The sequence below is a fragment of the Equus quagga genome, chromosome 11, assembly GCF_021613505.1.
Source record: "Equus quagga isolate Etosha38 chromosome 11, UCLA_HA_Equagga_1.0, whole genome shotgun sequence".
NCBI lineage: Eukaryota > Metazoa > Chordata > Mammalia > Perissodactyla > Equidae > Equus > Equus quagga.
In genome coordinates, this window is record NC_060277.1 from 64,673,881 (window position 1) to 64,691,841 (window position 17,961).

General features: G+C 40.0%; 1 protein-coding gene across 1 annotated transcript in view; it reads right to left on the minus strand.

The window, feature by feature from the left end:
• The window catches only part of CFAP52 (cilia and flagella associated protein 52), a 40,827-nt gene that overhangs the window by 3,577 nt on the left and 19,289 nt on the right, over window positions 1-17,961 (minus strand). Inside the window, exons 8-12 of the mRNA XM_046674649.1 lie at window positions 15,982-16,152; window positions 9,008-9,156; window positions 5,674-5,819; window positions 2,927-3,078; window positions 520-622 (exon numbers count right to left, since the gene is read on the minus strand). Of these exons, the coding sequence (XP_046530605.1) occupies window positions 520-622; window positions 2,927-3,078; window positions 5,674-5,819; window positions 9,008-9,156; window positions 15,982-16,152 (721 nt within the window). The remainder of the gene's footprint in view (window positions 1-519; window positions 623-2,926; window positions 3,079-5,673; window positions 5,820-9,007; window positions 9,157-15,981; window positions 16,153-17,961) is intronic.

A 17,961-nucleotide genomic window follows, 5' to 3' on the forward strand; every position in this document is an offset into this window, starting at 1 on the left:
CTCTTGGCTCACTTTAAGGCAGAAATATCCCCCCAAAAAGAAAGACCAATTTTCATCCGAGGACATGGACTCCCCAGCTAAGAAGACTGTTAATATATTGATGCAGTAGAGGGATAAGAAGAGATGAGGAGCTCTATTGTCATTTGATTTGAATTTAGTCACAGTGACAAGTGGTTTGGGCACAGCAATTCTGTTCCAGGCTTTGAAATTTCCTAATAATGAAAAGCAATACTTATTGAGTACCTACTATGTGTCCCCTGCTTTTAGCATTATATTCAAGTATGACTTTAATCTTCACAGCACTCTATGAGGTCAGTGGTATCGTTATTTCCATTTTACAGACGAGGAGGCAAAGGCACCAAAAACTTACATAGCATTTCCCAAGTGACACGGCTCACCAACAGCGACACCGTAGTTTGAACTGGCATGGCTCAACCGCACAACCTGCACCCTTGGCCACAGCACTTCACTACTTTTCTCTTGTACCAGAAAGCTCTTGCCTCTTGCTGGAGTACTCACCTTTCTGTCTGTCCCACTGGTGATGATCTGGAACTCTTCAGGGTGGTAACAAACACACTGGAATAAGGTGTTGGCCAGGATCATCTGATTCCTCCTAAGACGCCTGAAAAATAGATTCAAAAGCTGTGAAACTCAACTTTCTCTTCCCTAGAAAACTTACGTCCTATTCAAACTGGATTTGGTACCAGCTGGGACTTGGGTTGGTCTATTTATCCCAAATAGACTTCCTGTTAGTCTGCCCACGCCACTTCTGCATCCTCCCATTACACCTCTCACGGCAGTCAGAAGATGCTGGGCAGCGCCCTTGTCTAAAGACAAAGGGCAGAACTCCATGGGAAGTCTTCTCCAGTTCCAGTGAGAAGGAGGAGGAGAGCCTGGACTCAGAGTCAACCTGCTGTCTTCCACACGTGGTACCTTAGTCTTGAGGCCACCAATTTGAAGGGAAGGTCCCTATAAGCTGAGCAGCAAAGTGTGGGGAAAGGCTTCTTAAAAATGGCTATTATTGGGCTTTACTTCTAGGGGTTTGGATTTCTTAGGTTGGGATGAGGCCCACAGATCTGCGTTTTCAATCAGCATCCCAGTTGATTCTCATGTGTGCAATTGTTCGAGAAACACTGCTTTAGAAGCTATACCACGAAGTAGGTAAATATTGCTTCTCCTTCCATAGATGATGTGACTGGGTGGCCATTTCACAGGCCAGGCTCTACTGGCTAAAAAAAGTGCACCTTCTGCACAGTTTCTTCTCATTGTGGAGGTTTTCAAACATGGTATCTGGGCAGAACATTTTTTAAAGATTTTGGTACAAATTAAGCAAATATTCTTGCTACACAACAGGGAGACTTTAAAGATTTGAGGTGGTCATAAACCATCCATGGAAATAAGTTTATACATACCTTTGTTAAAAAAGAGACAACAGGCCCAAAATGGAGTCACTTGTGCTAAGCCACGACACCAAACTGAGATTTAATACCCAAGCTAATTGCAGTTTCAACTTCCCTCGGGAATGTAATCTTCACCAGTCTGGAATGCGCTGGTCAGCAGTAGTAAGGTAATCCGCCTGATGGACTCTTTCCATCCCCCAAGGAAAGGTAGTAAGTTAATCCATTCTTTTCTTGTCCCTGTCCCCTTTCTGCCTATAAAAGCTTCCCATTTTGTATAGCTCCTTGGAGCTCCTTTCGAATTGCTGGATGGGATGCTGCCTGATTCATGAATGGTTGAATTAAGCCAATTAGCTTTTCGAATTTGCTCAGTTGAATTGTGGTTTTTAACACCTTCTAGTTGTGTATTTTCAAGTGTGATGGTCAGGTGGAGGCTAACACCTCCTGCAAGTGTGTCGGGCCAGCACCAGGGGCCTCACTGGGAGCTTGTTATAAATGCAGAATCTCAGGTGCCACTCTAGACCTACTGATTCAAAATCTACATTTTAACAAGATCCCCAGGTGATTCCTCAGGCACATCAAAGTTAGAGACACGCAGGGCTAGAAGACAGAGGTTTGCTTTGGTTTTTGTTTTTTAATGTATTAAATAAAAAGTGTTCTGCCTTTGCCTTTAGTTCCCAGTCTCTTCTCCCCAATCAAGAACATTTCATATTCCTTTGCCATCCATATGTATCTATATATATCTATACTGAGGCGGAAGAGGAGACTTCTATGTCTAATGTAGATATGGGTATAGATGTCTCTTCTCCCACCTCTGTACCTCCTCAAGTCTATCTGATGCAGATAGAGAGGTGAGGCATCTTAGGAGTGGTAGAGGGGTGCTGGGTGGGGAGAGCGGTTGGGAAAATAGGTCTAATTCTAAATAAAAACACAGCAAAAATGCATATAGTTGAAAAATCATCCTTGAAAATCCTTTGAATTACTCCAACAATACAGTTCACATGCTTTGGTCTAATTAGCTTGGGATCAAGCACTCTGTGAGGTAGTGATATTCTCACAGTACAGGGGGTCCCTGAGAATGTGGCCAGCTCAGGGGGAAGGGCAAATTTATGCCACTCTCCTACTCCCACCCACTATGGCAAGCTCATTCTGGGCTTGACTGGACAGTGTGGAATGACCACAGGAACTGCCTACATTATTGAAGTTATTTCCCTTCTCCCTTTTTTGGGCGTACTTAGAGTTGAATTAGTGTAAGTTAAATCCTACTTCACTGTGTGTATCCAGAAAGCTACTTCCCTAGCCATCCAGAAACTTCTAACATCCAGCTCTTCCTGGAAACTATCCCCTTTCTAACAGCATCTGTAAACCCTGGACAGTCATGGAGGTGAATGGCTTCTGCTGAACATCTCTTTACTGTTGCCTTAAGTAAGATTCCTGCCCTTCGTTTGAATCTTCTCTCAAGTTCAATAAAATGCTGGAATTGGTGGTGGTGTAAGTGCCGCATCGTCTTCCCCATCACAGGTACCTACACAAGGTCCCAAATGATGCAAGTCCCATCCGTGCTGGCCGTGACACACTCCTCGTTGTTCTTCTTCACCCTAATGCAGGACACAGAGGACTTGTGCTCCTTCAGGGCCTCCTCCAGCTTCTGGGTCTGGCAGCCTATCTGCCACACCCTCACCTGAAAGCCACAAAGCACAGGCTCTTAATACAAACTGAGGACTTTTGAAGGGATACAAAAAGATTCCAAGAGCTTTTTCATCTTCCCTGTGCTTGACTTGTTTCTTTAATTCCCTGTTCTCATCTCAGCTGCATGGGAGGGGAATGCTAAGTTGTAGGACAGAAATATTCTTCTATGGAGCCAGGAAAATGCTACCAATGATCCTATACCTGCTTCTACTTATAGGGCTGAGAAATTTATCAGACACCCTCTGCTAAAACTGATAATGTAAAGGCTGCTGCTAAACCAAGTGAAATAATATGTCTGCTCATTTCTGCTGAGAATTGCTCTCAAATTTCTGGTGCCATCAGGAAATCTCTTGGGTACCCAGAGCCATATTTAAACTTTCACATCAGCTGATGAATCATTTAAAATCAATGGTTCTCAACCCCACCAAAGTCAACACCCACTTTCTATAACAAATATTTTCTAACATCCCTTTACTATCTTGAAATGAAATTCATAGTTAATACAACTACCTACACACAACATTTCAAAAACAGTCAATATGATGCCCTAACTGTAATAAAAAAGGATAAATAAAAGGGAAGTGATTTCATTTCTATAGTATGTCCTGTAATGGATAAACACTCTGACACAACTATGCCAGAAAACATAATAATGTAGTCAGATATGTGTACCTTCTTATCGTGAATATTGGACTTACAAAAAATAAGGAGAGCAGAAACGATCTCACATAAGTATTACAAGACAATGAAAGGACAGTAGTCTGGTGAACACCAGACTAAAAACCAGTTAGGATAAATAATAGACTAGACTTATTTGTACCAGAAAAGAGAAAAATAACCTTAAATGAAGTAAGAAAAAGATTCTAAGACACCTCCTACATTGTCAAAGTAAAGAAAATGAGGCAGCATGAGGTGATGCCAAATAAGCTGGGCTGTATTAATTGCTATGGGGTCCAAATAATGCCCTATGTTATGACACTGGATGGGATGGTGACCATTGCCAAAGAAAACAAATCCCTCATCTCGAAATCCTGCTACATGTGAAGGTGTACGTTCAGTCATTAGCAAATTAAAATTTTCTAACTAGTATGGTGTGGGCACCAGCCAAACAGCCCTAGGACTGGAACTTTGGAAGAGCTGGGCATTAGCTCTTTAGTTGCGGGATTGCAGAGAGTTTTGGGTATGCTTAGGGGGAGGGGACTTGGTGGTGGGACTGGGGTCCTCAGGCAATGGCCATTTACCAATGAAAATGGAAGTACTTGAGTATTTCAGCAACTGCTACATTCATACACACGCAGTGCACATCTGCTGACCAGCAGCCTTGGTCTCTAGCACTTACAAAGGCCTTGAAGACCATGTCTTTTGGAAGAAAAGGTCTGCAGTCACTGTGGGGAACGGGCGGAGGAGCCGACACTGTGAAAAGATTGCTGAGCGGGGCCCAGGGCAATGAATCTGTAACGTGTGGTTTCTTGGACAGCCCTCATCAGCCAGGCGCAGGCACCCAGAGTGCAGATGGTCTGGTCCAAGCCAAGTCTGGGCATCAGCAAGGCAGATGTCCCAAAAGACTAAGGGAGCAAGGATGCTGAGGGTGTCAGCAACAGTGTGGCTGAAGGGATAAGGGAAGAGAGTAAAGCCTTGAAGGCAGTGGTAGGCAGAGAACAGAGTGGATGGTCCAGGGCTAGACCTGTCTATGGAGCACCCGCCACGTGGCTAGTCCAGAGGGAGATGTGCTCGGAATGTAAAATGCACACCAGACTTTGAAGACTTAGTACAAAATTAAGAGTGTAAAATATCTCATGAATAGGAGTATTGTTGTCTTCATTTTACACCCAGGAAACTGAAGCACAGAGAGGTTAAAGAACATGACCCAGGTCACGCAGCTGGGAAATGGTGAAAGTGAAATGTGAGCCCAGGCAGTGTGACTCCAGAACCCAAACACTCAGCCACTACTCTGCTTGGCCCCAACTCTGCTAAAGGCGACATCAAGATGCTGTATCTTTCTTCTCCCTGATAAGTCATTCCTATGATAGCACGAAGAAAAGAAAAGGAAAAGAAAATGTCTTATGTCGGGAAAGGGAACACGTTGATAGGGAAAGAGCTGGGGAATTGGCGACAGGAGACACTGACATGAAGTCTTAGGCTCCACGAAATGATGGAAGGAGAAGGTGGAGTGGAACAATTTTACAATAATGGTCAAAATGTCTGGGTAGATTAAAGAATTGAGTCCAAAAATAGCATCTCCTTTAAAAGATAAGATAAAGACAATTTATGTAACTATGGTCTTTGAAGGAAAAACAAATATTCCAAAACTTTGGCAAAACATCAACTTCGATCCACAGCTTGATTCCATACAGAATGCCTTCATGTCTGTATCTTAAAGGTCCTTTCTGTGACCAAATGTATTTATATGTGTATTTATATTACTAGAAATTCAATTTATGATGTATTTTAGGGTTTCATCAAAATCTTAATCTGGTGCTGTTTGACTCCTAATACAGGTAAAAAAAATCAAGTAAGTGGCCTCCTATGAGGCAGTTGCTCTAAATTGAGAACTATTTCTAAAAGATTTTGCCTTCATGAACAATACCTCCCCTTCCCCACCGCCGCTGATGATCCTTTTACAGTCACTGGTGGTAGCGATGGCGGTCACTCCGATCCTGTGGGCATTGTTAATGACATACATCAACCGGCCCGTCTCTGGGGCGAAGGCCCGGATTTTGCCGTCGTCCCACGCTGGCGTGAAAGGGACACAAAAGGCAGCAGGATCAGTACACTCATGCTCCCTCCGCAGACTGTTGCTCTCATAAGTCATAAATGAGATTTAGGCCTGGGGAGCAGGGGTGGTGATGGAGGAGAGAGGCCGGTCCCCTACACACTTCCAGGAATCAGCCTCCTCTCACTGATTCCCCAAACTGGTCACACCCAGCTGAGGGAAACCAGTGGCTTGCCTTAGTTGAGCCTGCCTCCAGGCGCACCCCACTCCAGGAGAGAGGAGTTGGGGTGGGAAGGAAGGGAGGGCCAGCTTCCACCTCTCCCATGAGCTGCAAAGCTTGTACATTCAGCTAGCTGGTTGATATTGCACCTGGGATGGATAATTTGACATCTCCAAATAAATGTTGGCTTCCCACTCCTCCTCCCACCTTTAAACCTGATGTTCCCCCATTCCCATCACCTTCCTCCTTTCAATAAAAGTGGCCACCATCCATCCAGTTGCTCAAACCAAGAACTTCAGAGTCATTCTTGACTCCTCTCTATTCCATCCACCCAACCCAACCCAACCCAACCTCCAATCCATCAGCAAATCCCATCAACTCTATAGTTAAAAAACATCCCAAGAGCTAGCCCTGATGGCCTAGTGGTTAAAGTTTAGCACACTCTGCTTCAGAGGCCGGGGTTCGGTTCCCGGGTGCAGAACCACACCACTTGTCTGTCAGTAGCCATGCTGTGGCAATGGGTCACAAAGAAGAATTAGAAGGACTTACAACTAGGATATACAACTATGTATTGGGGCTTTGGGGAGGAAAAGAAAATATCCTTAACCTGGCCACTTCTTAACTCCTCCACTGAGACCACCCTTGTCCAAGCCACCAGCATCCCTTCCCTGGATTATTATAACAGCTTTCTCCCTGGCCTTAGACTCTTGCTCCCCTATAATCAGTTATCCATGCAGGAATCAGAGTGAACCTCTTAAAACCATGTCACCTCCTTGATCAAGAACTTTCATAAGCTTTTCCCACTATACTTGTAAGGAAAATTCATCTCCTTTATCCTCCACAGTAACTAGTCTCTGCCCTCTAACTCTTCAACCTCCTCTACTACCACTCTCCCTGAACCCTGACCCCAACCTTACCCACAAAGCTCCATACACACCGGTCCTGTTTCTCTTTCTCAAATACACCAGAGATTTCCCAACTCAGAGCCTTTGCACTTGCTGTTCCTTCTGCCTGGAATGTTCTTCCCCCAGGTCTTCATGTGGCTGGCTCCTTCCCATCAGCTTTAGTGTCACCTCTTGACCTCAGCAATTTTAAATAGGATGCCCAAGGTAGATCCCATCTCAACAAAGATTTGAGGAAGTGAGGTGGTGAGAAATGAGTCTTGGGGCTATCTGGGGAAAGAAGATTCCAGGCACACTGAACAGCTAGAGCAAAGGCCTTATATGCAATGTGTTTGAGGAACGGCAAAGAAGTAAATATGGCTAGTGGGAGTGAGTGGGAACAGACAAAGACAGAGGTAAGAAGGTGGAGGTGGGGGAGGAGAAGGTCACATAGGGCCTTGTAGGCAACTGCAGGGACTTTGTCTTTTACTACCTAAGACCTTTGAGCTCTAGAAATGGCATGACCTGAATTACACTTTCAAAAGAGATTTCTGGCTTCTGTGTTGAGAGTAGACTGGGGGAGAAGGGTGGTGAGAAAGGGGAGAAGCAGGGAGAACTGGTAGGAAGTTATGAGGATAATCTAGGAGAGAGATGATAGTGGCTGAGACAAGGGAAGAGATGATGAGAAGCGATAGAATCTTGGATATACTCTAAAGTGAGAGCCTTTAGGGGCAAATGGTTGTGGGGTGTAAGCGAACAAGGGAGGTGATAATGACCTGAGGGTTTGTTAGCTCTAAGTGTAATGTAAACCAAGAGGTCCTGGTGGCCACTATGTGAGAAGACATGCCCAAGGAAGAGGCCAACACGGTGGAGATAGAGCCAAGAAAAGGGCATGAGACGGGTTCCTCGTATCACCATTTTAATAGCTTTGCCTAAAACTCCACTTGAATTTTCATTGATGTGAACCAGTGAGTTTACTTTTTGACCATTGGGGAAATTTGTATATGAATTGAACTTAAGATGATATGAAGAAATTATTATTTTATAGATTTTCAGAGATGTATACTGAAGTATTTAGAGGTAGAATATCATGGTGTCCATAATTTATGTTAAAATATTTTGACAAAAAATAATTGAGTTAATATGGTATATATACACAATGGACTATTACTCAGCCATAAAAAAAGAATAAAATCATTCCATTCACAACAACATGGATGAACCTTGAGGGAATTATGTTAAGTGAAATAAGCCAGACAGAGAAGGACAATCTCTGTATGACTCCACTCATATGAGGAATTTAAACATGTGGACAAAGCGAACAGATTAGTGGCTACCAGAGGAAAGGTGGGGTGGGGGGTCGGGACAAAGGGTGAAGGGGTGCACCTACAACACGACTGACAAACAATAAAGTACAACTGAAATTTTACAAGATTATAAACTATCATAAACTCAATAAAAAAATCGAGTTAAAAATAAATTCCCAGGGGCTGGCCCTGTGGCTGAGTGGTTAAGTTCGCGCGCTCCGCTGCAGGCGGCCCAGTGTTTCGTTGGTTCAAATCCTGGGCGCGGACATGGCACTGCTCATCTAAACCATGCTGAGGTAGCATCCCACATGCCACAACTAGAAGGACCCACAACGAAGAATATACAACTGTGTACTGGGGGGCTTTGGGGAGAAAAAGGAAAAAAAAATAAAATCTTTAAAAAAATAAAAATAATAAAATAAATTCCCTTTGAGGCACAACTTCGTTTGTGAGGTTTTTATCTCTTGGACAACAAAACAGGTTCTAACGTAAGTGCCCTGTACTCATTAAAGTCTCACATCCATTTTGTAATTGAATTACTAAATTTCCCCGCTAGAGAGAATGCTACGGGCTATATGCAGCAATTTGGGAGAAAAGAAGTTGCTATTTGGTTCTTCCCAGCTCAGAAAGTCTTCCGGCTGGAAGAGAACTCCAAAGAGAGCCTAGACTAGGAGCAAGGAGGGGGTGGACAGTGGGCCGTTCCAGGTTAATCCAGATACAGCGACTAACGTAGAACAAGAATGACAAGAACCAAAGCCACAGACACAGCCCAAAGCCGAATCTTGGCGTGTGGACATTACCAGAAATGATGCTCTTGCCGTCTCTCATGAAATCGATGCCGTGGCAGGTCATGTTGGGTACAGTGATCCGCAGCAGCTCCCTGTTGGACAGCGTGTGCCACACCCTGATGTCTTTCTTGGCACAGGTGGCAAACAGCTCAGCAGTGCCACTGCAAAGAAACCATTGAGTGAATAAGAGATGCAGCCGTAAAAGATGCACAGTCTTTCTTAGATGCATGACACTAACATGTGTTTCACAAGGATATAGGTGCTTCTTAAGCACCAATTATCTCATGGCTTGATGGGCTTACAGACTTCTTGTGTAAAATGGCATTTGATGCCCTCAAATTATCTGTGGAAAGTCTTTTGTAGTCTCTTCCCTTGAGAAAGAATTGGGATAAAGTTGCTCAAAAAAGAAATGTCATTTAAGAGTCTTTCAATGTCCTGCTAGACTGGAGGATAGTAAGTAACATATCTTGAGATAAAATACATCATGGAATATTTATATTGAAAGAGGTTAAACAAACCTTCCTGTAAAGTAGACAATCTTATTAAAATTTCGAAGAAGACAATGACAAAGGTGCTAGAATTCATGTTTGCAGATAACTCAAAACACTTCTTTTCCTAGTTATGAGAAAATGTGACATTGTGGACAAGGAAGAGAATCCAAGTAACTGGTCTGTTAGGATTTTTTTGGAAAAAGACAACTTGTAAATAGAATGAAAAATACTAATATGTCCAAAAAGTACAGATTATTCCAATTTGGATAAGAAAAAGGAGTAATACTGAGATACAATGAAATCCATCTGCTTTATAAGTGTGAATTTCTACTACAGTCTCTGTGGAGACTGAGCTAACTTTTAGATTTAAGTACTTCTAAAGAAATTTCTACCTATCGTCATGATCACTTTCATAAAAAGAGAGTCCCACTCTCTTATTTTCAGGTCTACTTCCATTGGAATTAATAGAAAAGTAAGTGAATCTTTTCCACAAATTTAGCTTTGGGGTTCAGAGATAAAATTATACTGCTGGACTAGTTACTCAGAAAGAGTAAGTGCTGGAACAGGACAGCAGATGAGATAGAGCTCCTGGCCAGACAGTCCTGATTAACAGAGGTCGAACCGAGCCAACATTAGATTGTTAATATTTATTTAAAATAAGAGATGTTTTATATTGGATACTGCCTTCAGTGAATGAGCTCTTCCTTTGGGGAAAGTGACGTTTTAAAGAGGTGTATGGACTCCTCATGAAAATAAAATATCACAGGATGAATGCACCTAGAGAACTTTCCAAACTCTCCCTACCCTTGATGGGCAGTCCACTTCCTCAGGAGTCAAGCCTAGTCCAAAAATGAGCCATTCGAGTAGCAGATCATCCTTAGTTTAGGATCTGAGAGGTTATGTTCCAGAAAAAAACAAACCGACTGGATCAAGACGGTGCGCTAGGCCCATGTGCTCCCTCCCACCCATCTACAAATCTCATGAAATGAAGGCAGACATAAAGGTAGAGACAGAGATGATCGAGACAGAGATAGGGTAGAGGCTGATGTAAATGTAGATACAGATATATATAGATTTTTTCACTAACAAGTCAAGAAAGCAGGAAAGATTATCATCAAATTGGCCAGAAACATTGAGGATAAATAGAAATCAGCCACGTAAGATTCATAGAGAAACAAAAATGCAGAAAAATACAGCTCAAAAGCACAAGCAGAGAGTACTTCTTGTAACGTTGGAGCAGTGAAGTGGCCACACAAACCTTCCCACAGACAACAATTATAAAAACTTGATAAAATGAACAATAACAGGAACAAAAAATCCTAAAGATACTGAAAATGTTTAAAAGTAGACAGAAGTCAAGAAAAGTTTACTCTTTTAAAAATGCAACTGGAAAGGGCTAAGAGTCGTTACTGTGTGGCTTTCTAAACTGAGGGTGCCCCAACTCCCATAGCTATGGTGGCTGAAGAAAAAGATGGCAGAAAAACCACAGCCTTACCCACTAAAAGTGCTGGAGATTGGAGTGAAGGACTGGAAACCAGCTGCACTATAAAGGGGTAATCCTGGCAGCAAGAGAACCACAGGAGTAAGACCTAAATTCTGATTATAAAAACTGCCCAAATTCCTGTCTCACAGCTAAATTCTACATGTGTGGGGGAAACCCCAAGAAAGACAAACCAGGCAGAGATCAGAGAGGATTCAACTTTTCTTTTTTTATTCTGTTGATTTTTTGTTGTTGTTAGGGTTCTATTTTTGAAGACAGAGCTATGTGGGGTCAACCTGAGAGTTTTTGGTCTTTTTAACTGAAAACATTCACCAACTGTGCTCAGCCTGGGTGACAGAAAGCTGAACCTTACAGGCTTAAAGTGTCAGAAGCCAGGGCCTAAAGTTAGAAGAACACCTGGAAATTAATGGGAAATTCCTAGAAGCAAGGAAACTCTGGAGAGGACAAGCTGCATCTCTGCATAGATCCTTGAGTGACTGTCAAATTATGCAAGCCCACAGGAGAACCCAGAGCCAGTATAAAAAAGTAGTAGTAGGTGGGAGCCATGAGAACACCAGCTGCTGCATACTATGAGGGAGACCAAATTTTCAGTTTGAGTCCAGGCCAACAATCCTCAGAGAACACTACAGAATTCAGTTACTGCAATGTATTATCTATAATACCAAGTTTACAAGAAAAAATAATCAGACATGCAAAGAAATAGGAAAGTATGATTCAAGAATAAGGCAGTCAAAATAAACTGATTCCAAGTAGACTGAGGTATTGGATTAACAGACAAAGACTTCAAAGCAACTACTGAAAATATGTTCAAAGTATTAAAGGAAACTATGATATCAATAAATGGACAGATAGGTAATCTCAACAGGGATCTAGCAACTATATATGTATAATAGTATAATTATATACTATTATAATAAATATATACACCTATACGTATACATGTAAATTCTTTGCTGAAAGGGACAATAACTGAAATAAAAAATTTACTAGATGGGCTCCATAACAGATTAGAGATGGCAAAAGAACCTGTGAACTTGAAGGTGGGTTTAATGGAAATTACATGATGAAAAAAACAGAGAGAAAAAGAAGAAAAATGAACAGCCTAAAGATCTAGGGGACAATATCAAATTATTTAACAGATGTATAATTTGAATCTCAGGAGGATAGGGGAAAGAAAAGGTGAAAATTTTTGAAGGAATAATGGCTGAAAACTTTCCAACTTTGTGGAAGACATCAGCTTACAGATCCAAAAATCTCAACAAATCTTAAGCAGGATAAACACAAAGAAAGCCACCTCAAGACACATCAGCGTCAAACTGATAAAAAACAAAAACAAAGAGAAAATCTTGAAAATAGACAGAGAAAAATGAAACATTACAAAGAGGGGAACAATAATAAGATACAGAATGACTTCTCATTAGAAACTGTGGAAGCCAGAAGGCATTGGAATGATGTATTCAAATGAATGAATGAATAGAAAACTATCAGCCAAGAATTCTATAACCAATGAAACAACTATTCTTCAAAGGCAAAGTGTTAAAAAAAAAAGAGATGCTTTCAGATAAATGAAAACTGAAAGAATTCTTCACCAGAGATCTATATTTTTTAAAAATGCTGAACAAATTTCTTTAGGTTGAAAGGAAATTTCACCAGATGGTAACTTAAATATTTAAAACAGAATCAAGAGCATCAGAAAAGCTCAAATATCTGGTTAAGCACAAAAGGCATATTCTTTCTATTCTTCTCTTAGATTCTTGAGAAGATTTATACTATTTAAAGCAAAATTTATAATATTGTATTGATGAGTTTATAATATAAATTCCTATATATGAAAATAATAGGACTAAGGATGGGTGCTGGGTTAAGGGGAATACTGTTGGGAAAGTTTCTATATTGTATTTTACTTTAAGTAATTCAATATTAACTCTAAGAGATTATGACACATTAAAGATGACATTATTGTCATCCTTAGCACACCACTAAAAAATTAGTGCAAAGATATATAGCTAGAAAGCCAATAGAACAATTAAAATGGAAGGCTAAAAACATTGGATCAACACAAAAGGAGGCAGGAAAGAAGTAAGAGAAGAACAAAGAACAGATGAGACAAAAGAAAACAAACAGTAAAATGGAAAATTTACCACCATATCAAAAATTATACTAAATGCAAATGGACTAAATATTACAAATAAAAAGCAGAGATTATTACACTGGATAGAAAAGCAAGAACTAATTATGTGCTGTTCCAAGAGATGCACTTTAACTATAAAGATACAATATACTGAAAATAAAAGGATAAAAAAAGAAGTATGATGCAAAGAGTAAAAAAGCTGGATGTTAATCATACAAAAGAGATTTCAGATCAAAAAGAATTACTAGAGAAAAAGGGACACTTAATAGTGATAAAAATGTCAATGTATCAGGAAGACATTACAAATTATACATATGTATACATATATATATGGTTCAAAATATCTGAAGCAAAAACTGACAGAAATAAAGAGATAAATCTACATTCATTGCTTGAGACTTTAACACACTTCTCTCAGTAACTGATAAAACAACTAGACAGAAAAGCACTAAGGCTAAGAAGATCTGTATGACACTAACAACATTAAAAGCTTCCATAGAGAAAAACAAAAAGACCTCCAAAGTACATACTGAACTATTCCATTTACATAAAGCTCGAAAGCAGGTAAAATTAATCTATGGGGCTGGAAGTTAGGTGGTGATGATCTTTGAGGAGGAGGATGAAGGTAGTGATTGGGAGGAGCATTTGGAGTGATGGAAGTGTTCTAGTGCTTGACCAGGGCGGTAGTCATATAAGTGTAATGCTTCATGAGGTGGTTACCTATGATTTATGTACTGTCTGTCTCTATGTTACACTTCAACACAAAGCTTATTAAAGTCCTTTTTATTCTTAGTCAAACTATCATTCAATCTGACAGTAAAACAAAGATATATTCAGATAAGTAAGGACCAAATTTCCTACACCCAGACTGTCTCTGGAAAAACTACACATAAAATAAAAGAATGAAAGAGGGAGATGTGTGGAAAGAAGAGAGTGATAAAAGCAAAGAACAAAAGTTAGAGTTAAATCTAAGTAATTAATTGTAAAAAACAATAATGTAATCTGGATCTAAGATTCCAAGTAATTTCAGCATGGGAGATGGTGAGAGAAAGGGAAAGAGGGAAATAAAATAAACTGAGACTCTTGCTTTTTTGGAAGATAGGATATAAATGCTGGTTAACTGTAGTCTTTGACAGAAAAATATGTTTTTAAATATGTATATTAAAAATTCAAGGGTAACAACTAAATGAATAAAAATAAAAATGAATAGTTTCCAAGTCATGTGCAGTGGAGAAGGGGAAGTCTGGACAAATAAAACATGATCACTACAATAAAAGACAAGAAACGGAGAAAAAAAAAGGAACATTAAATAGAAAATATCTATAAGTTTATTAGATAGTAATAAGCATGAATGGATTAAATTCTAGTAAAAGACCAAGACTTACCTAAAACTAAACAATACTAATAGGCTGAAAATAAAGGGTTGGAAAAAGACAGTTTCTTTTGCTACAATGTGTGCTTCTGTAATATAAATTCACTCATATGCAATTGGTAAAGAGGCAAATGATAGAATATTGTAGAAGTCACATTGGTTCATACATATTTTTCCCGATATATTAATGTTTTGATTTACAAAGTAATAGCAGCTGAAAACAAAGTACATTAACACAGCTAAATTAGCAACTAAAGGAAGAATGCAGCCCCGGACACAATGCTCATTCACTCCAAGTGCTTCCTCTGAGCTCAGTCATCTCCACAACTAAGCTTGGTGACAGGGAGGAAGCAAAGGGGAATGGGGAATGACTGCTAGCAGGTTTCTTTTTGGGAAAATGAAATGTTCTAAAATTAGATTATGGTGATCATTGCACAACTCTGTAAATATGCCCAAAAACATTGAGTTGTATGTTCTAAATGGGTGAACTTTACAGTACATAAATATTTCAATAAAGCTGTTTAAAAAAAAAAGTAAAAGCAGCAACACAAACCCAAATAGATTAATAACTACATAAGAATTAAAAAGATAGTTAAAAACTTACCCTTATAAAAGACACCAGGACCAAATAATTTTACAGATTGATTCTACCAAGCTCCTTAGAAAAAGAGGAAAAAGTGAGACAGAAAGGAAATGACCAATTTTCAAATGAAGATTCACCTAATGGGAGGCACTAGTCATTTTCACTCAGAAATATTTGGAAGAACTTAATCATAATGGCTCAGGGAATCAAACTACACTGCATGATCTTAAGGATTGAGTGTTCCAAGTGAGTCTGGCTACCTGCACAACAATGATTTGAGTTTTGTAAATTCAAGCTAAACACTGAGGAAGTTCAGAGCAAAAACTGTCTAACCAACTTCATGGAACGAATCTCACCAAAGACAAAGTGTGTTTCAAAATCAAATAATGGCAGACTATGACTGAAGCTCTTTGATATCAAAACTGCTGATGGTTGTTTCACTTGTTCTGTGAGGGCATGACCAAGCAATACAGCTACTGCATCCAAAGACCTCTTATGCCCATGACCATGAAGTCTGCCAAACCTGGAAGACCCAAGAAGTTCAAACAAATGACTTGGAAGAAATTTGAAAAAGGCACTACTGAGCTTTTTGCAGACAGCACTGGGAAAACATAGAAAAGTTTTGCCAGTCTGTTTACCCTTTCCATGATGGATTCATTAGAAAAGTCAACATTCTAAAGAAGCCCAATGTAAATCTGAATTATGAAAACTAATACAGCAGCATGGTGAAAGCAATAGAAAGTCTATTAAAATAGTTCACTACAATAGAAAAAGTTAAGGAGGAAAAAAATCATAATTATATTAGTAGATGTTAAAAATACATTAATAAAATTAAATTTCCTTGCACGCTGGATCACATCTCCATGTTCTTATTTTTAGGGGAGAAAATATTTTCCTGTTCTACTTACAATGGAAAGACAATGTCCTGGACAGCTTCACAGTGACAAGTTGCAATGAGAGTCTCTTTGAAATCCGTGAAGGTGACACGATAAATGTGCGATTCTTCTGTTCCTACAAAAAACTGGTGCCCTTCCCCTCGAAGTGCGATAGAAGTGATGCCACCCTGCAACTGGATTTTCCTTTCAAAAGAAGCAAAAGGTGAAACAAATTCACTCAATCAATGAGTATGTACTTATTAACCATCTGAAGCATTATAGGGGATACAAATTAGGTATATGACCTGGGACACACCTTCAAGGAAGTGATACAATTCGAAAGGCAGAAGTTACTCACCATATTGGGTACCCACAGTCAGTGAAAGGAGAGGCAAGCTTAGGTTACTATATCAGAGAAGCTCCATCAGTGAGAGATAGTCTGAAATGGGTTGTACGGCATGGGTAGGATTTGGATAGAGAATATTCCAGGCAAGGTTGTGGGCACAAATAATCATAGCAATTAAATACTTTATCATTCTATTTCTGGGAAATAATCCTAAAGTCAGGGGAATAAAACCTTTATGTCAAGGATGTTATTATGCTATTTAAAGAGCGAAAAGTTGGAAGCAACCTAAATATCCAATTGTAATGGAATGGTTAACCGATCCATGGGATAGCAACTTCAAAGAATGTTCTTCAAAGAATATTTAATGGCCTAGCCATTAAAACCACATTCTAATTATGGAGTACATATATTTTTTACCACAATAATTTTAAAAAGATTACGTAGCAATATTGAAAATATTTACGATGTTCACATTAAGCAAAAATCAGAATGCAAAATTATATATAAAATTGTATTTATAAAATAAGTACAATTATTTTAAAATTTATATGAATAATGCAGACAAGAAGAAATAGCGAAATGTTAATAGTGGCTATCTTCAATAGAACTTCGATGGATTATTTTATCTTCTTCCACGTTTCAGATCCCCCTCGCTCCCCAAATGTTTGAGTATGCACTTTTTAAAAAAAGAGTATAGAAATGAATGAGGCCCTAGAAACCCAACCTTGCTCTGCAACTAATTTAGTTCTGACAATAAGAACTCAATGGGGGATGTTGTGCAAGGAACCAACACGGGAAATGCACATTTTACAAAGATTCATTTGTTGGTGGGACACAGAAGAGTAAATGAAACAAGGATAGACCACAAGCCATATCCCAGCTCCTTCACTAACAAGAGCTCTATGACTCTGGTCAAGTTGCCAGAAATCTCTGGGCTTGAGTTTATTCAACCACAGAATAATTCCTCCTGTGCAGGGTTGCGGTGAAGATTAAAGGTAATGGGGGTAAGATACAGGAGCCCTTAGTAGGGACAAGCCAGGAAATACTGGCTATTGTCACCCGGGCTCCCTGGAAGACAAGGTGAAGCCCAGGGCCCAGGGGCACGGCCAGGGATCTCTGCAGCCCCATGGTCTGTTTTATCACACTCCCTCCCTTTGCAGTCTCATGACTTCTCACATGAGCTGCTTTCTCGATCTCCTAAAACCCAAGGGGCCAGAAATCATGGCATCCGATTTGAGCCTATGCTGTCACACAGGGTTATTTTGGAGACATTTATAGCACAAACCTTGTGATAACTGCTTTGAGTCTAATTATCTTCATTACAATGGGACCACTTGTGTAGTAAAAATAAGGAGTGAAAATATCAGGGGGGTTGATTTACGATACTCACCTCACACATCCAGAGTCTACTCAACATTGTTCGTAAGTTGCCTCTCTCTCATTCCCCTTCATACAAACACAAAACTGGTCCAAATGCATTCTCAATGAGACCCATCCTGAGCACTGAATTTAAAACAGCAAGCTGTCCCCCGCCCCACTTCAAAACCTAGTCCCCCTGACTCTACATCCACCGTCCACATCACCCTCTAATACTGTGTACTTTACTTGTTTACTGTTTGTTGCCATTTCCCTCCTGCTGGAATGTAAGCTCCCTGAGGGCAGGATTT